This window comes from Schistocerca nitens, chromosome 5 (assembly GCF_023898315.1).
Source record: "Schistocerca nitens isolate TAMUIC-IGC-003100 chromosome 5, iqSchNite1.1, whole genome shotgun sequence".
Classification (NCBI taxonomy): domain Eukaryota; kingdom Metazoa; phylum Arthropoda; class Insecta; order Orthoptera; family Acrididae; genus Schistocerca; species Schistocerca nitens.
The window spans coordinates 545532970-545558156 of record NC_064618.1 but is presented as its reverse complement, the minus strand read 5'-3'; the positions used below and the strand labels follow the sequence as shown (position 1 = coordinate 545558156).

The 25187-nt window shown below is 41.0% G+C and overlaps 1 protein-coding gene and 1 non-coding gene across 4 annotated transcripts in view; one reads left to right on the top strand and one right to left on the bottom strand.

Annotated features, from left to right (window-relative positions):
* LOC126259273 (peptide-N(4)-(N-acetyl-beta-glucosaminyl)asparagine amidase) overlaps positions 1-25187 on the bottom strand; it is a 60538-nt gene that overhangs the window by 10426 nt on the left and 24925 nt on the right. For all 3 annotated transcript variants that reach the window (XM_049955909.1, XM_049955911.1, XM_049955910.1), the window contains exons 4-5: positions 16168-16350; positions 5842-6189 (exon numbers count right to left, since the gene is read on the bottom strand). In XM_049955909.1, coding sequence (XP_049811866.1) covers positions 5842-6189; positions 16168-16350 — 531 coding nt within the window. The remainder of the gene's footprint in view (positions 1-5841; positions 6190-16167; positions 16351-25187) is intronic.
* Trnal-caa (transfer RNA leucine (anticodon CAA)) lies at positions 7476-7549 on the top strand. The gene has a single exon. It is a non-coding gene; the product is annotated as a tRNA-Leu (tRNA).

The following is a 25187-nucleotide window of genomic DNA, read 5'->3' as shown; positions in this document are numbered from 1 at the left end:
TTACCTAGGGTGGAACTTCAATAGTGACAACACTGACATGGAGACACTATGCAATGGAATCTACTATTGTCGCTGATAGCACATGTTGAGATACCTACTGTACCTCTGATCAAATGAAATCATCCATCCCACATCACCAGTGTGCGCACAATCAAGGGAAACACAGTCACTTGTGAGCGAGCAGTCTAACGTAACAGTGTCACTATTTTTTTGAAACAGGAACAACAGAATTGGATCAGGATTGAATGTGTCAGATGTCGTACAGCACAACAGTGTCATGAAGGTCTTCAAGAGGCGTGCGGGGAATCGGCATTGCCGTACAGAACAGTGGCACAGTGGGTAAAAGCCTTTAAAAAAGGTCGGCAAACTGTGGCAGTCATGCATCGGGCAGATCGTCCTAGCATCTCTGAAGTAGTAGTGCACGCTGTTGCCGCGTCAGTGGACAGTGATCAATGCCATACGATTCGTGAGCTCGCCCACGAAATCAGATTAGTGCTTACGAGTGTGCTTCGCATCCTGAAGGAATGCCTGAGCGTGCAAAAAATTGCATCATGATGGGTTCCACATGACTTGATGGAAATGCAGAAATGGATGCGTTACAACACTGCTCAGACGCACTTGGACTGCTATGAGCGTGAAGGAGAGGCTTTCTTGTGCCGTATTGTAACACTGGATGAAACGTGGGCCACATCGTATGAGCCAAAATTGAAATGTCAATCCAATGAGTGGCATCATTATGAGTCACCACGAAAGTCGAAAGTGTGTCAGAGCCCCAGTATGGTGAAAGTTATGGTGGTTCTTGTGTATGACTGTGATGGTGTTATCCTAACGCATTACATTCTCCATGGCAGACTGCCAATGCACAGTATTACTGCATTTTGGAGCATCACCTGCAACCTGCTTTGCGAAAGAAGTGGTGATACTTTCTGCACAACCCACCCATCATTTTGCATGACAATGTGCGGGTGCATACAGCCCAAGCTCTGGCTGCTCCGTTCAGTCGATGGGACTGGCAAGTACTGTACCATCCACCATACTGCCTGATCTTAAGTCCTTATGACTTTGATTTGATTCTGAAGATGAAGGAACTACTTCATGGCATTCACTTCAGAACTTTTCCAGAGATTTGACAGGCAGTAGACTGCTCCATTCGCACCATCAACAGGCTCTCCTAACTGTATACTATGCCTTCCACATCGCTGGTAATGGGTTCTACACAATGCGGGTGACTACTTTGAGGACAGTAACAAGTGCAAACATGTAACTCTTTTGTATTGGTTGTGAATAAATAGTTGCCACTATTTAAGTTCCAATCTTCATACATAGCAGAGGCGGTACTAGTGAGACATACAGTATTCTGCAAGCGAAGTGAATTTAACGGGAGTATAAACCACTGCAGGAAGAGAGAAGCCACTCTGCTCCAGGATTATATAGAATGACATGTGACAGATTTTCAAGTGGTGGCGCTCGGTGGCACCAGTGTGAGCTGCATCCCAGCGGCCAAATTTAGGCACCTTGAAGCATTGCTGACTGGTTGAATTAAAACATGATAGATCAGCACCGGCATGATCAAGGTTGTAACTGTGGGTTACCACAGTTACATGATTATTAAATATTTTAAACAAAAGCATTTGAGTTTAAGCATTTGATTTTAAATAATCAGCTGTTATAGAAAACTTGTTGTATGTATAGGCATATTTTGCCCCACTTCCTCCACTGAAAAAGCTCATTTCAATTCAAAAGACAGTTTTCAAGAAATATCAAAAACCAAGTGGTTCAGTGGTTTCATATCAGGCTTTGTGGCATTAGATCCTGGATGCAATCTCCCAGAAAACCTATTCCTTCGCTGCAAAATAAAGGTGGTTTTGACTTTCAATGATAGCAATGTTAGGCATGATTTCTAAAAAGGATATCAAATCAAAAATTCAAATCACATGACAACAGCTCATAGACTAAATACAAATCAAGTAAAATGATATGAAAAGACATAGATAACATGACACAATTTTAAGTTTTAGCTCAGTCTGAAGCAATCTATCAGATGTATCAAGTGCTGGAAAATCCATCTCTGGCTGTTAAAGAGTGGTGAATTCAAAAGAATTATATAACAATATCTTTAAAGGCCTTAAGCACCTAATTCAAACTTGCTCAGAGAATGTAATTATCTTCATTAAAATTATCTGTTTCTGATTCATCTCCTGAGTTATACAAATATTTTAAGAAAACTTCACATGTGTGTGCATTTCTGTACCATCTGCCACATTAATTGAAGAAATGTAACTACCTGTTTTTGTTTTATAATCCTTTTTGTGACAGCTGTTTCTTGATCAAATTTTCTTTGCATCCTTTCACATATTCTCAAGTAGTTTTATTCAATTCAGGAAACCCTAACATGTCATGTATGGGAACACATGGGAAGTTTCCCATTGTAAATTTGTTCTCTTTTCATCCTATTTTCTGTTTAAAAGCTACTATTATCATTTTCTAATTGTTTTCACTGCTATTTATACGTTTCCATAACTCTTCATAGAGGTCTTCTATGAGGTTTGATTGGAAAGTTTAAAGAATGGGCTTGTAATTGTACAATGGTGGTACTTACATGCTATTGTGATGCATCTCCTTCAAAATAGTCCCCTTCTGACTGAACACACCGACTCCAACAGTGTTTCCACTTTTGGAAACATTCCTGGAAATTTTTTTCCTGAAATGTGTTAAGGACGCTCTCTGCATTTGCCTGGATGTCTTCAATCGAGTCAAATCGCTTCCCTTTTGGTGAAACCCTTTTGGTGAACATTTCACAGTGGCCAAATCAGGGGAATATGGCAGTTGTGGAAGCACAGGAATTCAATGGAGAAGGCACGATGAGCTGGACCATTGTCATGGTGTAGCACCCAACTCCTGTCTTTCCACAATACAGGCCTTTTCTTCCACACATTTCCGCACAAACACTCCAGGACACATTTGTAGTATTCCTGGTTAATTGTCTGTCCTCCACCGGTAAATTCATGATGCACAATACTGTTAGAATAAAAGAAAATCACCCATATTATCTTCACCTTCGACCGACTTTGCCATGCTTTTTCCATTCATGGTGAACCTGGAGTCTTCCACTGCGAAGACTGCACTTTGGTTTCAGGATTATATCCACACACCCACAATTTGTCACCTGTAATTACCCTATTTAACAAATCTGGGTTATTTTTAGTCCAATTAATCAGTTCTTGGCATACTTCAAGTCAGTATTGTCTTTGGTCACTTGACAACACTTTTGGGATGAATTTTGTGGACACTTGACGCATGTTCAGATCTTCAGTTAAAATTGACTGAACTGCGTAGAAACTTAAATTAAATTCTTCAGTCATCTCCCTAAGTGTAAGTCTATGATCAGAGTGCACTAAGTCGCAAACTTTCACAACATTTTCATTCATTTTTGAGGTGGAAGGATGGGCAGACCATGGTTCATCTTCAAATGCTTCGCGGACATTTTTAAATTTGTTGAGCCAGACAAAACCATTTGACTGGCTCACACAACTATCTCCAAAAGCTGTTTTTAATAGTTTGTAAGTCTTAGAAGCTGATTTCCTGGTTTTAAAACAAAATGTCACACAAACTTGTTGCTTCATTTTTACGTCCATTTTCACGCAGACAGGATCCACCAACAAGCCCTAACAGACCCACACTCAACCAGCTGCCACAATGAACTGAATAAAGGAAACACAGTGTCCTGTCAGAGGGCATTCAAGAACAAGGCAATGACTCACTCCCCTCCCTCCGTGGACCTGCCCGCCAAACCAGTAGGCAGTAGTGAATCCATTCTTAAAACTTTCCAATCACACCTCGTATATCTTCATTAGATGTTTGTGCATACACTTAAATGATTTCCATGGAATGTGTTTCATATTTTCAAAACAAGTCTGGCTATTCTGTCTCAAATTTCTTCAATATCTGTAAGCTTGTTTTTAATTTCCTTGTTTACAACACAGTTTAAATCTGGCTTTTCCCCGTGTTATGTTCCTTACACTAAATAATATGTTCTGATTTTAATTCTTTTTGGTCTTCTTTATTTGGCACACTTCTAATAACCCTACAAAATCTTATTTCGGTGTTTATTTAACTTCCACTCCGACACCACTAACCTATTTTTGAATTCTAATCTGCATTTTATTCTTCATAAATAAGAACAACAGTAGAAGCATTTGTGGCTCTAAAGGCCATGTTATTGTCTATTTAATCAAACTGCATGTAACAAACTGTGGGCAAAGGAGGAGATGGACATGCCCAAAGCCTGAGGATTTGAGTTACCTCAGTCAGCTACCCACAGAAAATTTTTACGCAGGAACTTTAATGGCACTGGAGGGCTTTCAATGACCCTACCTACAGTACACAAGACTGCCAGGGCTGGAATAGTTTGATGAAATATTCCAAAATGGCTTTACCTCAGCACAGCTATGCTCAAAGCAGTCTCTGTTAAGGCCTTTGTGTTTCTAAATCTCAAAGCATGAGATAAATAAGTTCAGTTCACATGCTGATCACATTCCTGTAATATAAGGGGTAGCTGACAGGTTCCCCAAACTGTCTTCATTCACACTGATGAACATGCAGTTCATTCGCAAGTCACTTCCTCCTACTGAATAAAGGTTATCCCACATTTGTACATCTATGTTGTATTCCAAACTAAAGAGATACCATCAGTCACTCATCAAGTTTGTGTTTTGAAACAGATAAAACTTGCCTTAATACAGTCTATCATACATATCAACACAAAGGTAGCTATTTTCTCTAACATCATATTTATGGACCCACCTGAATTCCATCTTCCCTTTCACATTCCCTTTTTGGATGACCCATGTCCATCTGCATTATATGCAGTATAATAGTACATTCTTACTATGTTAACCTTCCTTGTTTCACATGTACAATCACTAAGAGTTCAGTTGTTATGACCCTCACAATCAAAGTTCCAAAGCACATGTTTCCATAATCTCTAGCACACAACACTCAAAGTTTACAGTGATGTAACAGTCTCGTACTGGATGAGCTCTATCAAGTAATCATTATCATATGTCAACCTATAGCACAGATAATTTAAGAAATATTATGGACACTATTTGCCCCACTCAAAAAATTCAATGTCAGCACAAAAAGCAAACTGTACACCTCTTTGTAAATATATTCGGTAACCATTATATAACACTGAAAAATTGACACTTCCTCATGAAAAGGATCACAAAGAGACCAGGTTTGTTTAAAATAATAATAATAATAATAATAATAATAATAATAAGAAAAATAATAAATGGAAAAAACTGTTCAAAAACTATGAGATGAACCAGATACCAGTTTAAAAGGACTTAATATGTAATTTGAAAGCACAGATGACGAGAGATTAACTGATTAAAAGCCCATCATGATACTACACTCCATTACACACGGTTCTACAGCTGAACGGTGAAGAAAGTAGTAGACTTCATATCAAATATATTTCATGTATTCATGTATTTAAAATAATTCACTTAACTTCATATGTACTTAATCTTTAGTTACAAACTTTCAGCAACAATCACTGCTTCCAATCTTCCCTGAGAAACTTTCCGTAGAATTAAGGAAAGGTAATCCCCCTCCCAGAGCAGATCAATGCACGGAGCACAGAAACACATAACAGAAAACAACATTCACACTAGCTTTAGAGCACTAGCTCTTTGTCTAGCAATATTACCGACATTCACACACAGAACCACACAGACATCCAAATGCACACTTGCGTGGCCATGGCAAGAGTAATTTAGTGTGTATGTATTTCTCATGTATGAGTACAAATTTTAATACATTGCATGAACTCACCTCATATGCTGCATCAGTCTGCTTTGGAGGTGTTAGAAATTCCACAAGTTCTTTTAACATTCGCTTCTTGAGGTACTCTTTTCTTGCCAATGACAAACCACGTTGTCTTTTTTCTCTTATAGCAAACATAATATCCAAGAGCTGCTGCTCAGAGCACACATTTCTGCGCCTTAATACTGCATTGAAATTGCAAGTATAGCGCCATGTGACATCTTGTACATCATCATAAGAAAATGCAATCACGTATGAAAGATTTTTCTTCCAACCTACTTCATACATTAAAGGTTTATCATAGGCATTTTCACAAGGATCACAATGTATCCACCTTTGTTGACTTACAGAGAACACCTAAAACAGATCAATTAATTAGTCATTTTGTCTTTTGAAGAAAAGCAGATAATATTAGAACACTAATTGTGATATCCACTGTCTGTTTTCAGAGAATTTAGCACTAGCATTATAAAATTGGCAAAACGTGATTTTGGAATTTTGTCTCCCTAACAAAAAATATTTTTTTTAATAAAAATCAGAAATTGAGAGACGTACATCTTTTCAATAGATACTGCACTGTATAAATTACAGACCTATACCTACACTCATTTCTTTTATTTCTCACTGAATACTTAGAACTGCAACAGCAGTCATTCTGGCTGCATAACATTTATTTACACATCTATGCACCCTGAGTGGACTGAAAACACTTACTTGCATTGCAGATGACGTGACATGCTGCATTGATGTGTGCGACGTTCTTCAGTTGTTATTGTGTCTCACAAAATCTAAAGTGCTCAACTGTTTGAATGTATGATAGAGATATCAAAAGTGGCTCGCAAGTGGCCAGACAAGGAAGTAATGGAATATTTAAAACACCTGTAGCAAGTTTAACAGAGATGGTATGAAGGTAATGAAATTGGAAGACAAGTAGGAACTAGAATTTATTATTATATTCAAGGCAATGTTGAATCAAGGGAAAGTAAATGTGATGCATCCAGAAAAGTTACACGAATGGCTGTTACAACAGTAAGAGAAACCCCTCCATCAATACCAGTATTTCATGCAGGAAGGAATGTAGCAGAGGGAGACAGTGATGAAAAGGTAGCTGAACCATTTTTTGAATGCCGAGGGCACATTCATTGTCAGTTATGTGAAGCCTAAAGGCCACAGTGTGTGGATGTCAAAAATGTGCAAAAATGGGTCACAAAGCTCAAGAAAGGAAGTATAGACGCCCACAAATAGTGCTCTGGTTAGCTTTTGGCTTTGGTCAAAACAACTGGGCAGCTGGAATGAGATTTTCACTCTGCAGCGGAGTGTGCGCTGATATGAAACTTCCTCGCAGATTAAAATTGTGTGCCGGACCGAGACTCGAACTCAGGACCTTTGCCTTTCGCGGGCAAGTGCTCTACCACTGAGCTACCCAAGCACAACTCACACCCCGTCCTCACAGCTTTACTTCTGCCAGTACCTCGCCTCCTATCTTCCAAACCTTACAGAAGCTCTCCTGTGAACCTTGCAGAACTAGCACTCCTGAAAGAAAGGATAGTTCTGCAAGGTTCGCAGGAGAGCTTCTGTAAAGTTTGGAAGGTAGGAGGCGAGGTACTGGTGGAAGTAAAGCTGAGAGGATGGGGCGTGAGTCGTGCTTGGATAGCTCAGTGGTAGAGCACTTGCCCGCAAAAGGCAAAGGTCCCGAGTTCGAGTCTCGGTCCGGCACACAGTTTTAATCTGCCAGGAAGTTTCAACTGGGTAGCTGTTGCATGACCAGAAGGTGACGGTAGCCTAGGTCACGACTTGATGGAAACAGAAGCCGTGGCCTGGGTCAGGGCCCACTGGCAGGTGACAGCAACCTACCATCCTCAAACAAATGGAGTGTTAGAGAGGTCTCATCAAACACTAACTGAGATGGTGTGATAGTTTGTAAATACAGCCCAGATAAGCTGGGACAGTTGAATTCTATTCATAGTTTTTATATATAATACAACACGACATAGAGCGACAGGTTACATGCCACATGGATTGTTCTTTGGAAGAATATGTAACATTCCAGGGATACTACAGAAATATCAAGATGGTGTGAGGTATAAACTTGATGATTATGTGACAGAGCTACAGGAACACATTAAAGAAATGCACCAATGTGCAAGAACACAGAATGTAAGATAAAAAAAAAAAGTAATATTATGATGGGACCCAGAAGCCAAAGTAATTCTGTTGTGGTGACAAGGTTCTATTGTTTGACGAAAGCTTATGAGGAGATAAAACATGTAAGTTAGATAAACAATGGCGAGGTTCATACATCAGTTGGAGGTGTTACAAGAACATTATGTTGTGGATCAAGTGTAGCTAGATGCAGTGCTGGTGAGTGTACTGCCTTGTGATATCCATATCTGTTCGCTTCTTATAACAGAAATTATTAAACATTGTACACAAATTGCACAGTATTTAGCTACACTTGGTTTTACACCACTTCACAGAAAGTAAACATGTGATGGTCCACAACATAATGTTCTTGTAACACCTCCATATGATGATGAGCCTGCAGTGGCTCGAAAACATGTCCATGGTTGAATAAATCGTAAAAAGGAACTGGTTGCATATTCATTACCAGATAAATTGTCAACTTAAATCACAGTCACAGTTTGTCATCCACAATGGATATACAGGAAAAAACAGGGGGACTAATGTTGTAATCTGTCTCAGACAAAATAAATATTTTGCATTTCATGCAAATAGACTGCAGGAATTTTTCTAATTCCAGATGTCAGTGTCTTACTGGTACATCAATGTTATCCTACTGCTCACTGGGGTTGAGAGCTCCAGGCAAGAACTGTACACGCAAGTAACGAAGTTCCAGTTGTCACCTGGACTGTATTATGATAATGTGGACAAGCAAAACTTTACAATGTAATGTGGTAAATTGTGTTATTTTACTTTAATGGAACTGAGGTTCTCACAAGGTGAGCAGTTGGATATTGTAAAGACAGGTTGGCATTATTGAATATGAGTACAACAGAATGTAACAGTGCCGAACTTGCATTAAAATGGAATGTAGGAAAAATAGAAAAGTCACTGGGCCTGACTAGGCAATTGGCATGGCATGAATCCCATGCAAAGAAATGAAGAATCTTAAACTTCATGGGCGAGGTCCATAAAATTCTGTTTAGAACACTAGACAAAGATGACACCACATACTTCAATAAATGTCTTAGAAGGAGAACAGAAACAGCTGCTCCAACTTTTGAAGGAGCAAGTGACAACAGCTGAAGAAACCTTGACTTTTTTTATTCAAATGGTAACCTCCATAGCCACAAATGAGGAAATTATCATGCATGGAATGAAGCAATTAAGCTGGCACAACGTAGAATTTGAGAACATTATTGGCAAACAGTTTCAGAGAGTTGTAATTTTGATCACAGTTACCGAACAGCTGATACAACTGATGGCCATTTTCAATGGGCTAGAATGGGAAAGAATGTTCAGAAAGGTATTCTGGAACTGCATCTGATCAGTCCAGTTCATATCATGAAGATCTAGAACTAATAAAAAAAGACATCAAAGACAAGCAGTTCACTGTCGACATTAAGGTAGACAGAATGATTGATCTGGATGTTGTTACTGGTGGAAACATCTTAAGTTATGTGTTAAATATCCCACTAGCAGAGAACGATGTGTATAAACTATATAAAATACTACCATTACTGTCAAAAGTGGACAGAATGTGACATCTATTTATATATATTGCCCCACAGAAAGAGCTACTGCTAATTGATGATGCAAAATGTCAGTATGCAAAGTTAAATAACGAGCAGTTACAGAAGGACTGTGTGCAAAATCTAATAGTGTTAAATGAAAGTCTGTGGACACCATTAAGTAATAATGAATGGCTGTTGGTAGTCCCAGTAGATGAACGCATTACAGTCATCTGTCATGATGTAAATCACATAGACATCATGCTCTGAGGCACAGGGAAGATACAACTTTTAAGTAAATGTTGTGGGTACATGGCTCAGATGGTGATACAGTCTGAACATATAATATGAACAAATGTTCCCAGTAGTGATATAGTGCCCGACTTAAGCACAGAAAGAGATTGTTGCATAGTGAATAATGAGAGGAAGAGCATAAGTGAACTTAAACTTGGAACTGCCACTACAACTAGCCATTAGCCATTGAGATGATCTAACAGCTGAATGACATAAGTTGGATGAGCTACAAAGTGAGACTGAATACCAGGAGAGAAGTGCCTTCAGCGACATCTCGTTAAGTCATTTCTCTTTCTTGAGTCTAATAGACTCTGGTGTAAAACATGCAGTTGCATCGTCCTCAATTAAATGCAGCAGCTTTGTAATATAAAGCAACTACAAATCGTCGAAACATGCCGTAGCTGCCTGCGGGTACTGATAACAGCAGCGGCATACGTCACACTTCCTGCTCATAACGAGAAGCTCGCTGGGCGCGGCAGGAAGTAGCGCCCTGATAAACCGCAATGGCGACACCGGAAACGCAGCAATTCTGCGGATCGCGCTTAGTTAGAACTATAGCGCGATCCTCTGCGCTCTAGCGGCAGCCAGGCGAGGCTCGTTCAAGGTCACCCGCCTTACGTAGCTGCAGCGGCTAAGTCAACACAGCCGCTGCAGCTACGTAAGGCGGGTGACCTTGAACGAGCCTCGCCTGGCTGCTGCTAGAGCGCAGAGGATCGCGCTATAGTTCTAACTAAGCACGATCCGCAGAATTGCTGCGTTTCCGGTGCCGCCATTGCGGTTATGTTGAATATACAGATATTGTAAATGTTGCTGAGACTGTTTTAAATGTGTGTGCAAAACAATAGATAATGATTGTTTCACTAAAATATGTGTTAGAAACACTATAATAAATCAGTGCCCAGAGAGGCATAGAGTCAGGTACCACCCTGCAAGAAAGACTTCTAGGGACAGTGAAGTGCCTGCTAGAAATGTTAGAAGCGAAGTTAGAAGTGGTGCTTATCAAAGTGCTAAGACAAAAATGGACAAATGCTGATGAACAATAACACTGGTAGAAAATGTGAAAAAATGGTGCAAAGTGTTTTCTCTTTCAAGTACTGAAATTGTAATTATGTTATGAAGTGTACACCAATGTGTCAAGTGTAATTCATTGCAAAGTTGACTGTAAAATAGTATACATACCCAATGTACTAGAAAAGAGAATTGGTAGGGTAATACAAAATGTCTCATATTGTAATGTAAAATGTATCTGATTTCAGGTATTAGAATATGTAACAATGATATTAAATGTGAAATGTAAAAACATAAATGTTTCTCTTACAGGAAAAGATTGATTTATATGTATTTCCATCGTGGACAGCTGTAAAGCAGTTGTGTGTGTCTTTTGAACATTACTGTGTAAAACAAATGTGTGTGTTTCCCCATTAATGGAATAAAATTTGTGAAAAACCTCATATAAAAATTGGTAGTTGCTGAGGACAGCACCTAAAAATTTTTCCCTAAAGGTGGAAGGTGTCACTTATTTAAAAAATGCAATGCCTGAAAGGCAACAGAACAGCAGCCAGAACAAATAAATTTTCAAGAAAGTACTCGAAGTACAAAGGAGATGGCACAGGAAGGGCACTGGTTTGGGCATTAGTCAGAAATATTACATACACTCACGAAGTATCACATGAGTTCACATGTAGAGCTTTGAGGCATAGCAGTCCATTGCAGTGACCATATATGGTCATACGAGGCTCCGCAGGGTGGTGTCTGGAAGCACAAAACGTGGAGGGGGCGACACAGCCTACCGCACAGATAAAAGGCAGGGGCAGAGTAGCCCGCAAGAGAGTTCAGTACAGACAGTGGTCCAAGAGCGACATCTGTGTAGGTCAGGCTGGCTGTGCTCATGCTCATACTTAGCTGCTTTTGTAATCAGGAGAACTATTATTCAAGTCATTATCCAATTCTTGCACAGAAGAGCAATTGAAGATTGTAGTTATTCAAGTAATGCAAAAGTGATTCTCAAAGCTGTTTCATCATGACATCGGGCTGAGCAGATTTGATATTCCAAAGAGAGGTGACCTACTCCTATAACACGTGGCATGATAATTATACACCAATTTCATGACCTAACCCCACATCTGACACCAGAAAAAGATATCCCTATGTTGTATCCAACAAGTGGTGTAGATGCTCAGTGACAATGGAGACTGGAGAAGGTCCATCCAGTCAGCTAATGAGGAGATGGCTATGTGGAAGTATGAAAGAGTTATGGAACTCAGTCAGGAAATAAATGAACAAGGATAAAACTTGAACAATTACAGTCTTCAATTGCTTGTCTGATGAAGAACTGGATAGTGCCTTGAATGAGAGTAAACTGCTCCCAATTGCAAAATCCCATTGAGAGAGGTACATGGCTACCAGAGCAAATAATGCAATTCCAGGCCCCAGGCCTGACCTACAAAGACGTCCCTCTTGGATCGCTGTCTGTACTGAACACTCTCGTGGGCTAAGCTGTTCCTGCCTTTCATCTGTGCAACAGGCTGCACTGCCCCTTCCATACTGGCACTTCTGGACACCACCCTGTAGGGCCTCTTGTGACCATATATGGTTACTGTCAACGCACTGCCGTGCCTCGTGGCTCTCCACATGGGCTCATGTGATACCTGGTGAGGCTATGTAACATTTCTGGTCAATGTCCAAACCAATGCTCTTCCTGTGGTGTCTGCTTTGTAATCCAAGTGCTTTCTAGAAAACTTATTCATTCTGGTGGCTGTTAAGTTGCCTTTAGGTACTGTATTTTTTAATTATGCAACAAACCTGAGATTCCAATGGGTATCAGACTCAGAATATTAAGAGATTCCAACACTGTTTCAGAACAAATGGACTGCTACTGAACAGGTTGTAAAGAATTTGAATCACACTGAAAAAAGTACATGCTTCGTGACACCTCACAGCTGCATGGACACCACAAAAGGCTGTAACAAACACACATTGCTAGAGGATTTCACTGAAGAAAATGTGTCTGAGCTCCTTCATAAGACCAGTTAATATTACTTCAGTTATCATATACTTGTCTGTGTCAGTCATTAATTGGAACTGAATGTTTCACAAGTGTCGATTGAATTAAATGTGCAATAGTAACTCTCAGTTTCTGATTACAATCTGTGAATTCCAAACCCCGATCATTTATTTCATATTTATCAATTTCCTTCTTGAAGTTAATATAACATAGGATAAATGATGTTTGTTCAATATGATTTGAGTCGGGAGTTGCATCAACAAAAATTGAATAATACTTCTCATTTCCTCTCAATAAGATGGCACCCCTGACATGATAGGCTTGACTAGAAATAAGGCACCCCTGACATGATGGGCATAACTACAAATAAATTTATTCTGAGTATCACTTGACAGATATGCACTTTTAAAAGCATTCCAGACCTTGTTGGTCTCTGGCCTTGCTAATGTATTTTGCAAGAATTGGATCATAGTGGCTCAAGAGCTCTAATGTCCTGAGGAAATTTTCATTATTTACATCTCCAATTTTCTGAGCTAATGTATTTTGCAAGAATTGGATCATAGTGGCTCAAGAGCTCTAATGTCCTGAGGAAATTTTCATTATTTACATCTCCAATTTTCTGAGCTAAACCTGCAAAGTCCAAGCCTCTTTGACCAAGAAATAATATCACATCAAGTCACATGAGGTTACCAACGTATATTAGCTATTCTATGGAAGAACAGCATCAACATGGCCAATGTACATTTTTCGTGTTATTTCATTTCTTCAGTTTCATGATTCTCCCAGGAGAACTATACACAAATATAAATGTTTTACATTGCGTTTACTGTTGAATGCAAAATGTTTCCTGCATGCTCGTTTTTCATGTAAAATCACCTTGTGAAGGAATCAGAAATGCCTTATCTTTAAATGTTGTTGGCAGACCTACCAAATTATAAGGATTTTTCACAGCTGTTGCTGAGTAAACTAGTGGAGAAAATGTTTTGGTAGGATTTCCAACACCATTTAAGGAAAGTGCATTTTTGAATCGATCACATGATAATTTGAGTGCATGATGTCTAAAGAAAAGATTGTGCATTCAAGATTAAGCATGAAATAGAAGTGTATGCTATTGGTCTGTATGATTCATAAAACTGAAGTGGAAAGGAGGAGCTCGATTGATTATGGTAGTGCTGGGGTAATGTTTTTTGATTTATAATATGATATAAAAGTTATTTTGCAATAGCAGGTTGATTTTTGCCAACTTAGCACCCTTGGGGATCTAAACCCTTGAGAAACTTACTTGGGCCTCAGGGATTTTGCCCCCCACTCCCTCACAACCCCTCATCAGGCCTGCATGTGCCGTGCCCTTAGTGCTGCTGCTGAGGGTCACTGTGGCTGGGAGCCAAACAAAAACTGTTAGCTAGGAGGACCCTATATTACGCTGTGGTGGAACTGTCACCACAAATTCTTGTTTTCCTCTATGTCTAATGACAAGAAGTGTGGTGTTCCAGTCTGTAGTTAGAGGTAATTCTGAGATCCTATTTCTCAGATTACCTGCCACCTGAATATGCATGGCCTCCTTTATCACATAGTTCAGTTCTAGAAAGCTAAAACTAAGTATATAATTTTTGCCTTCTTGCCCATCATGTGACATCCTGTGCTAAGAGGATGCTCCACTATTCCCAATTTATATAACTGTCCCACTGTCCCAGATATATATGACAATAAAACTCATCAGGTCAATCTTGCTCTGTTCACATCTGGTTAATATATGCATTCCACAATTGCAAGGAATATTGTATACATGTTGTTTCCTGAAACTGAGAATTTCTTTTAAGGGGCTCAATACTGGTTGTTTGTATTTGCCAGCAGTAACCAACAGGTACCACTTAACAATGTTGATCAGCTGGCTAAAAGAAATATTGTGTGATTTATGAAATGTGGTGTGGTGGTAGACTTGAGAGCCATATATACCAGGTGATCAAAAAGTCAGTATAAATTTGAAAACCGAATAAATCACGGAATAATGTAGATAGAGAGGTACAAATTGACACACATGCTTGGAATGACACGAGGTTTTATTAGAACAAAAAAATACAAAACTTCAAAAAATGTCTGGCAGGTGGCGCTTCATTTGATCAGAATAGCAATAATTAGCATAACAAAGTAAGACAAAGCAAAGATGATGTTCTTTACAGGCAATGCTCAATATGTCCACCATCATTTCTCAACAATAGCTGTAGTCGAGGAATAATGTTGTGAGCAGCATTGTAAAGCATATCCAGAGTTATGGTGAGGCACTTGCATTGGGTGTTGTCTTTCAGCATCCCTAGAGATGTCGGTCAATCACGATACACTTGCGACTTCAGGTAGCCCCAAAGCCAATAATCGCACGGACCGAGGTCTGGGGACCTGGGAGGCCAAGCATGACGAAAGTGGCAGCTGAGCACACAATCATCACCAAGCGACGCACGCAAGAGCTCTTTCACGTGTCTAGCAATACTTTTTTCTTTTTGTTCTAATAAAACCCCTTGTCATTCCAAGAATGTGTGTCAATTTTTACCTCTCTATCTACATTATTCCGTGGCTTATTAAGTTTTCAAATTTATACTGACTTTTTGATCACCCGGTATATTGAACATATTCACAAGAAAAGCTTATAGAGTCACATTTGATGACACATGTTTGAGCTCAGAGCAGAGAATATGTTTTCTTGTATGGCTTTTGTAGAGAATGTGAACATGAAAAAGATATAAACATTTCTACACAAGTTCTTGATTAATCTCTTTCCATTTTCTCTCTTTGTAACTACAAGATATGTTTTTGCAAAGCACATTTGACATGATCACGGCAGAACAGGCAGACACATGATTTTTACCAGATTTCAATTAATGACCCATAATGGATTAAGACACTCTAAGGTTTAAAACAAATTTATTAAAGTAAGCAAGTGAGCATGCATACATATGAAAGAGCTCTCTTCCAAAAGTTCCAATTCACATCAGCTTCTATGATGAACACCTTCAGATGCACTGTCAAGCACTACCAGGACAGGAAGAAGATAAATGAGTCTTCAAGAAAAGGAGAGGGCGAGAGAGGGGAGGGGGATAGGGAGGGAGGGGGAGAGAGAGAGAGAGAGAGGGGGAGAGAGAGAGAGAGAGAGAGAGAGAGAGAGATCAATAATTGTTAAACATCTTGGTCACTTTTACCCTTCATATTATCTTAATGAAAGGGACATACATTATGTGAGAAAGAAACAAGGCACCAATATTAAACAAGTCATATAACAATAATTATTGTTGTAATGCTTCAAAGGTCAAAATTACATAGCTATATTTCTATTAACTTAAAAGATAAACAAACCTCCACCCAAAGATGGTCTGTCACATCATAGACAACACGAACATCCCAACCAAGTGATTTGCACAACAGAGCAAAACAATTTGCCCATTCTGAACAACGTCCTTTCCTTGTCTCTAGAAGTTTTTCAGTTTTATTGTACCGAACAAAGAGTGTTACTTCCCGGCACAAGGTGCACATATATACCTGCAACATAATTTAAAGCACTGCTTGCAACACAATTCAAACCCTTGTTCAATTATTAAAAAAAGGAACATACATCACTTGTTGTCATTGTTGCACATGAAAATATAAATTTGATAACAACAGACCACTGCAACCATTCAGAACAAATATTTATGTGCACAAACTGGCTTCAAGAATCCACATCTTCATCATTTGTATCTATAAGTGTTAAACCCCATTCATCATGCCAGTCCACAGAGAGAATTAAAACACACTGCAACATTCCTTGTTGAACTAAACTAATCTAAACTAGACTCCACCCAAATAGGCCAAGAAGGTCCAATGGTACAGACCAGCCGCCACGTCACCCTCAGCCACAGGTGTCACCGTATGCAGATATGGAGGGGCATATGGTCAGCACACCAGTCTCCTGGCCATATGTCAGTTTCCGAGACTGAAGCCGCTACTTCTCAATTAAGTAGCTCCTCAGTTTGCCTCACAAGGGCTGCGTGCACCCAACATGCCAACAGCGCTCAGCAGAGCGGATGGTCACCCATCCAACTGCCAGCCCAGCCTGATAGCGCTTAACTTCAGTGATCTGAGGGGAACCGGTGTTGCCACTGAGGTAAGGCTGTTGGCATTCCTTGTTGAAGAAGGTGTTGAATTTAACAGTACAGCTGTGAAACCAAACATGTTTGCAAGTTTTTTTTAAGATGCATAAACCATAATTCTTTGAAATAGTGATTTTGTATCAATATTTCTTCAGAAAATATTCACTCCTTAGCAATAAATTAGCAAATGATTTGCTAAATAATAAGGTCATGCCTCAGTAGCATACTATACTGTGGAGCAGCCACAGTAGTAGTGTGGAGGAAGACAACAATCTCAAACCCTTCACATTCCCTGTTTTTGAGAGTGTCAAAGGTTTATTCCTCATCCCACAAATGTAAATGCACACTGTTGTTAGTGTCACTTGTCTGAAGCCAATATCAAAACAATTATGGTTTATACTGTAGCATGTGCCTGATTCACTCAGCTGCTGTCGAACAACTTCCTTGTGTTGAACAATGAAATTACAGCTGCTATTGACTTCACTGCTGTTGGTTCACTCTGGAGAGAAGGTGTGTGCCAAAACTAATAAACCATTTAGCCAAAGACTTTGGATATCTCCTGAACACCAGACTGAGTATGTAGGTTGGGTAGTAAACAAAAAGTTAAAAGGAATATCTTCCTGATCTGCCCCTCCAGCCACCACTTTCGCTGCTTCCAAGTATAATGCATCAGCATAATAACATATATGAAAATCTATAATTACCTCATTACTTTAGCACAGCTATTTATACAAAGATTGAATATTCCAGATTGTTGGTATTTAAGCAAACACTGAATATTACATTATATACAAACAATAAAAGTGTAAGGTATTCCAAGAATCTTCCAGAAATGATAGCTACTAAATAACATACAATTACTGAATTACTGGACCGATTACAGCATCTGGACCATGGATTTTGTCAATGCTCTCTTATACAGGAGCACTGGTAAACTCTCATGTGGTGATCATGTTGTTACATCCTTGTCGCTATGATGAACATCGACGGTAGCCCCTCCTGTCCAAGCTTCATGATTCAAGTAGGTTACCAGTAACCTCCCATCATTTATCTGCGCTTCTTGATTGCAGTAGGGCATGGACAACAACACCCCCCCCCCCCCCCCCACACACACACACACTTCAGTCTTCTTGATAAAGGGTCATAATCCTCAACTTCATATGTGACATCCAAAAAGCAATGAAGGATAAGATACCCCCAATTAGCACTTTCCTAACTTTTGCAGCTGCCTTATTTTCTGCACAGGTGAAAAAATCCATATCAAGTCTTCCAGGCTGTGTCTCACTGGCCAGTGCTTGGCGTTCTAGTAACTTATTTGACTTAATTCCTTTTACTCTGACGTGGAGCACAGGACACACATTAGAGCTCTCCATCTGACCCTGTTCATTGCCATCTTCTTGATGTTACTCCAGGAGTGGCCAACAGCTGCCACCTCAGCTTCAACAGTCCTGCACCAGGTCGACCTTGGTCTGCCTATGCTCCTTGCTCCTTGTGGGTTCCACTCTAAAGCCTGATTTGGAATGTGTTGCGGGCCTCTTCTCAGGGTGTGTCCAATCCATCTCCATTTCCTTTCTTTTATGATCATCTCGGCTATCCATTGTTGGATGTGTTGCCATAGTTCTTGGTTTGAGATAGCATTTGGCCAGTGTACTCCCAGTATAGTCCACAAACATTTATTGATGAAGGTTTGTACTCTGATTTTAATTTCTGCTGTAACCTTACACATCTCACACCTATAAAAGAGAACAGATTTTACATTTGAGTCAAAGGTTTTAAGCTTTACCTTCAACAATATTTCATGAGATGTCCAAACTGGTCGCAGCTGGGCAAAGGCCCCTTTTGCCTTTTTGATCCTACTTTCGCAGTCTTCTGTCACCCCTCCATACTGGGAAACAATACTTCCCAGATAACAAAAGCTCTCCGTCTGCTCAACTCTCTGAGCTTCTGTTTCCAATTCCTTAAGCTTCTCACTCACTCATATCCTTGAAAGTGCAGGACAGAAGGGAGATGATGTGCGCAAAGTCCACGTCCTCAAGGCGATCATATAGAGTCCACTGTATACTTCTCCTTTTCTCTCAGGTTACCTTCTTCACGACACCATCCTGGAGGACCAGGATTTGTATTAGGTTTACTCCCCTAGGGAAGCTGGCTTCACCATGCCTCTAGAGCCCTCCCTGCCCTATGTCGTGGGACACACTTCATCTGGCTCCTCAGTCAAGACCAATCCGACTTGGGTGACCCTGCCAGTAGTTATGCACCACCAGCACAGCTCTCGACTTCACAAGTGACATCCTTCTTCATCATATGAGCCACATGAAAGGATCAAGGACTCTCAATGATGTCATCCAGCAGCATCTTCTCCACTTCCTTTTGGATTATCTATTGTTCAGACAGTGACATCCAATAAAAGTGCTGGATAATTCGTGGATGATTCCCTGCACTGATAGTGTTTTACTCTGAGCTGCTTGGTCTATCTTTTATCCACTCCGGATACGAAAGCATCCAAATGGCCAACACCCACTGATGTTGTATCCCAGTCAGCCCAGATCCTATTGAAAGTAGCCAATAAGTAGTTGCTCCCTTCCCTTTGTTGCCTGTAATGGTAGTGAAGTACGATTCTTTGTTGATGACACTAAGCTGCCATTCCTGGACTGGTCCAGCAGCCCTATGCATGTACCTTTAGGGCCTGCTCAGACATTTAGTTATTGAAAGTTCTTGGCCATCTATAATGTTTACAATCATTAATGGCATGTAGTTTTTTTTTGTGAGCCTGAGTAACTTTTAGCAGTCAACAAAAGTTTTACTATTTAACTGCACATTTAGACTCCCAAGTGGAAACTGTTTCATTGAGGATGGCGGGTAACAATGTCTTCAATGGCAAGCAACTGCCCAGAGTAATCTTTGTTATCTGTGCTTATTGAAATAGTTTCGTCAGTCTGGAGTTCTGATTTACCACAGTCTATTACTGCTAGTGATGCCTGCAAGAAGGTCCATCTGAGAATAACATTATGACTATATTCTGTTAAAATGACAAAGTTGAAGGGCTGCATTCTGTTGTTGATAGTTAATCTTGCGATACATGTTCCTATCAGCTGGATGCATTTCCCATTTGCAGTCATAAGTAGAATCAAACAATGGAAAATCCAAGATGGAATCACTGTTGCTACTCACCAGATAGTGGAGACACTGAGTCACAGATAGGCACAACAAAAAGACTGTCAGAAAGTGACCTTTTGACCAACAAGTCCTTAATCAGAAATAGGCAACACACACACACACACACACACACACACACACACACACACACACGACCACAGTTTCTGGCAATCGCAATCGCGCGCTTGAAATGTTGCTGTGCAGCCGGTCCATCATATGACTCTGCATCAGATGTAGACAATAGGGACCAGCATACAATCATAGTCTCCTTTCTTCCTGTAACAATCAGCACATTCACTCAACAAAAGTACTGGTGGCCTCTTCACTGAGTCAGCTTTCCAGTTAGCTCATCTTCCTTTGCCCACGCTGCAGTGCAAAATGATGACAAATTTTGCTCAAGTCATAAAAACTATTTTCTGATTGCCAGCAACACAAGCATGCCTTCTCAGCTCTCCTTCAGTCTCTCAGAAAGGTGTGCAATCACATCAATCTGCTCGCTTTGGCTGTTCAAGCTGAACTCATCCATCTGAGCTCTCCCCCCCCCCCCCCCCCCCAAACATAATTAAGCGTGAAGACAGCAACAGAGTAAAGAATGCCTTCTAGTCAATAGATCACAAACAGTAAAATGGAAAAACTGTAAATGTATTGAGTATCTGTTGGACTGTCAATAATAAAACAAGGAGAGAGAAGTAGTTAAGGCTGCACACAGGAACCCCCTGGAGCTCTGCATATGAAGGGGTTGGCCTTCCCACAGATGTCCCAACCCCAATCCTTCACGGGCAAAGTTCCAAAGAACAGGGTGGTAAAACCCACTAATCATCAGATATTGACTTCTGAAACTGGAAACAGAATGTGGCAGAAAAGTAAGCAAACCTCCTGAAGGCAATAAAGGCAATCCAAAACAAAATACAATACGTTGGATCATCATCAGAAAATTGTTGAATGGCAATTGCATTGGTGAGGAGGAATTGATACCATTGGAGCTACAGGGGGAAGATCCCCACTTCCGCAAGGAGACTGCCTACAGGACTAATCCGGAAGGTGCCAGTGGCAAATCAAACTCCACAATGATGGACTGGATATAACAACTGCATAGCCAATGGCACTGCTGAGCCATAAACCTGGCAATCACAGTCCAAACAGAACTGGACCAGATCCCACTAGATACAACGGAGACTAACGAGACCTGCTTCCCAAGAGGCTTGGACAAGGAACCAGAGAGCGTTAAGATTTTGCACTCTGCTAGTCTTTAGTTGTCAAATTTAGAGCAGCAAAGTCAGTTTCTTGTCAACGAGACTCTCAAAAAGTGCTGGGAGCACAGATACAGTTCTGGGTCAGAATGAACCATAGTACAATGACAGAAATGCCTGGCCCACATTTTTTTCAGGAGAGAATTGAAAAGCATCCTAAAGGGACCAAGCAGAGGCCTGTCGGATGGCACCTTGGAGCTGGCATGCAGTGGGAGCTGTACCAAATGCAGAAGTTTTCGACGTGCAATGCAGGGGTGACAAGTGGTCTGAGAGACCACTGATGCAATGAGGAAGAATGTGACACTCAGCAAGGAGTCCTCCAGGATGCCGAGATGAGTGAAGTACAAACCTGAACCCGGAACAATTAGTGGGGTGAAAACTGATGAATAAAAACTGGTAGGGAGTCTCGAAAGCTCCAGAGATTGAGACTAAATAAAATGTGATGGTGCCAGGTCTTGTCATATGCCTTATCTAGGTCAAACAAGACTGCAATGAGGTGTTGGCATTTAGGAAAAGCCTGTTGGACTGCCATTTCCAACCTAACCAGATGGTTTGTTGTGGATCGTTCCTCCTGGTAACCACACTGGGGTACAAAAGGTGTAAGGAAACAGCATAAACATTGGGCAACCATACTTTCAAGCAGTTTGTAGAGCACGTAGGTGAGGCTAGCCAGCCAATAACTGTTGACGAATCTTGGGTTTTTACTGGTCTTAAGGATTGGAACGATGGTACTATCTCACCATTGTGAAGGGACGACACTGTCAAGCCATATATGGTTTAAGACCCTGGAGGAAATGAAGCCAGTAAGTACCAGTCAGATCTTGTACCATATGACTTTGAATGGAGTCGGGGACTAGGACCATACCATGATACAATGCAAGAGACTGAAGCAGTGCCAAGGCAGTGAAAGTTTCATCACATAATTTGTCAAGAGGTGAAGGAGAGGGGGCTTCTTTGGCCCTTACATGTCAGGAAGGCTGTCATGTAACAAAAGAATGCCGACCTGTTAAATCGAGGGTATCAAGGTGTTCAGCAATAGCCAGCTTGTCAGTACAGAGACCATCTTGAAGGAAGAGGCCCAGTACAATTTGGCAGCCCAGAAGACTATGGAGCTTGGCTCACACCTGGGATGAAGACCCATATGTTCCCAGTGAAGAGATTTAGTGCTTCCAGTGCTCCTTTCTAATCTGTTTAATTAGTTAGCGTGAGCTAAGATTTATGAGCTTTGGGGCACCGCTTTCTGAAAATAGATAGCAAGCCTTAGCATGAAGTCATTTAAAAGTGATAAGGCTGGTCTATGAAGGACGTCACTTGAAACACTGCAAGGCACATTGGCAATCATGAGCAGCAACTACAATGTCTTTGATCCACCATGGCACTGGCCAGCAATGGAGAGGACTTGTAGAAAGAGGAATAGCAGCTCCAGCTGCATAAGTAATCAAGTTGGATATGTTATGCACAGCCTCATCAATGCAGTCAGACAGAGAGGAGGCAAAGGTAACAGCAGAGGCATACAATTGGCAGTTAGCTCTTCAAATCAATCAGTGTGGTAGTTGGTCCATCTGGCAGTGGCAAGGAAGCGACATGACAACTGGAAAGTAGTCACTGTAAAATAGATTGTCACATAGCGACCAATAAAGCAAAGCCACAAGACAGGGGAAAAAGATTGTTAGATCCCATAATTTGAAATGTGCAGCACTGAAGTGGGTAGGTGTACTATCATTGAGGAGGCACAGATCAAGATCAGTAAGAAGCTGGTTAAATGGAAGGCTCCTATCAGATGAAATGGCACTGCCTCACAGGGGTTGGTGGGCACTGAAGTCTCCAAGTAGGAGAAAAGGGAGAGAAAGTTGTTGAATTCAGGTGATCGACTCAATGTAAGTAAGCATGCCCGGAGGTAAGTAAACATTGCGAATGGGTATTGCTGAGGCCATCTGCACCCATACACTATTGATCCCACCATAGTATGAAGGGGAACCCACTAACTAACAACATCTGAAAAAACTTACAGATACCATCTCGGTGTCAGCATGGTTCCAACAGAATGCACAGTAACCATGGAGTGTTGAGGAATGGTCATCAGTAAAATTTGTTTCTTGTAGAGCAACATATATTGCAGAAGGAAGAGGAAATGAAGTACTGTAGTTCCAGCAGGTGACAGTAATGACTGTTACAGTTCCACTGAATGATCACATTACAGGTCAGGCATGAAGGGGCCAGGAGGTTCAGTCATGCACCACGATCATTGACTGTCACCGATCAGGATCGAACAACATCAACGAGCATTGGTTCAGAATCTGACAGTGTGAGGGGATCTGGCACCTCTGTGATCACCAGAGTAGCCTCGTCTCGACTCTTCTCCCCTTACTGTCACTCCTCCTCCTCCTCCTCCTCCTCTCTAACTTTGGGGCAAGGATTCTTGCAATGGCCTACCCATCATCAGCCTGGTGACAGATGACAAGCACAAATCCCTATGACTCACAGAAGTGGTTCCTTCAGCTATTAGATGGTGTCAGGCCTCTGATATATGGGGTTCTGGGGAGATGGGTCCTGAGAGGGAACTCTGTCTCTGGTAGATGCCTCAGGAGAAAGCTGCTCCTCCAGCCTGGTGCGAGAAGTGGTTTCCGAAAATGGTGCTGTGGAAACCACAAGATGCGACTGGCCTTCATATCAATAGGTTGTAGGCATCCATATTTTTTTTGTATCTCAGTATACGACAGACAGTCAACAGATTTATATTCCTGTATTTTCTTTTCCTTCTTGAAGACTATGTGCACCAGAGGAGAATGGTGCTCCACGCAACTAATACAGTAAGGTGTTTGTTCACAAGGACTACCTCCACGGAATGATTGTCCACAGTTACCACATTTTGGGTCTGCTGTGCAGTGGGATGACATACAGTCAAAGTATAAGCACTGAAAGCATCTCACCAGTGGTGAGATGTAAGGGTTCATGTCATAGCAGTACACCATGACTGACTTTTTCCGGGGGAACATTCCCCCAAAAGGCTAAGATGAAGGCACTTGTATCTGTCTGATTACTCTTGGGACCTTTTTGGGCATGTTGGAAAAAACGTATGGCCCCTGCTCAAGATTAGCCTGTAGCTCCTCATCTGTTTGGAGTGTATGGCCTCTGTCGAAGATGATTCCTTGGACCATATTCCAAGTTCTGTGTGGGGCAATTGTCACTGGTATGTCAACCAGAATAGCTGTAGAGAGTGTGGCAGAGGTGGCTTTAATCAATAGCGAACCACTGTCCATTTTGCCCAATGGCTCAGCTTGCCCAAACTTATCTTCAATATGTTCCACAAAAAACGAAGGCTTTGTCAGTGTACAAGTGTCTCCATCAGTTTGAATACATACTAAGTACTGGATAAATTGTTCCACTCCCAGATGTCTGGCATGTCCATCTTTCTTTGAGGTAGCCAGTGTGGAGAAAGCAATAGAAATATTTTAACTGTGCGCATTCAAATTACTATTTCTATGTGATGAGATGGCCAGGTCAGAACAGCCACCATTTTGGTGTAATTTATAATATTTCATATGCAAAACATCCACCCAGATGCCACCTATTCTGATCAAGGGACCTCCCCACAGGCGCTATCCAGCTGCAGCAAATGTCATTGGGCACAATGGTCCTTGCTTGGAGCCTTGACGTTCCAGGAAGACAGGCATCTACTCTTTGGTGCGTACGGAGAGCTAGCAGCAGAGGAAACAGCAGTGTGATTCCTGGGTGTCAGGATGCTTAACTGAGAGAGTTTATACTGACTCCTCCAGATCAGATCAGCTACCACTTTGGCTTTGAAGCCCACACAAGAGTCTACACGGGTATTGTGTGCACC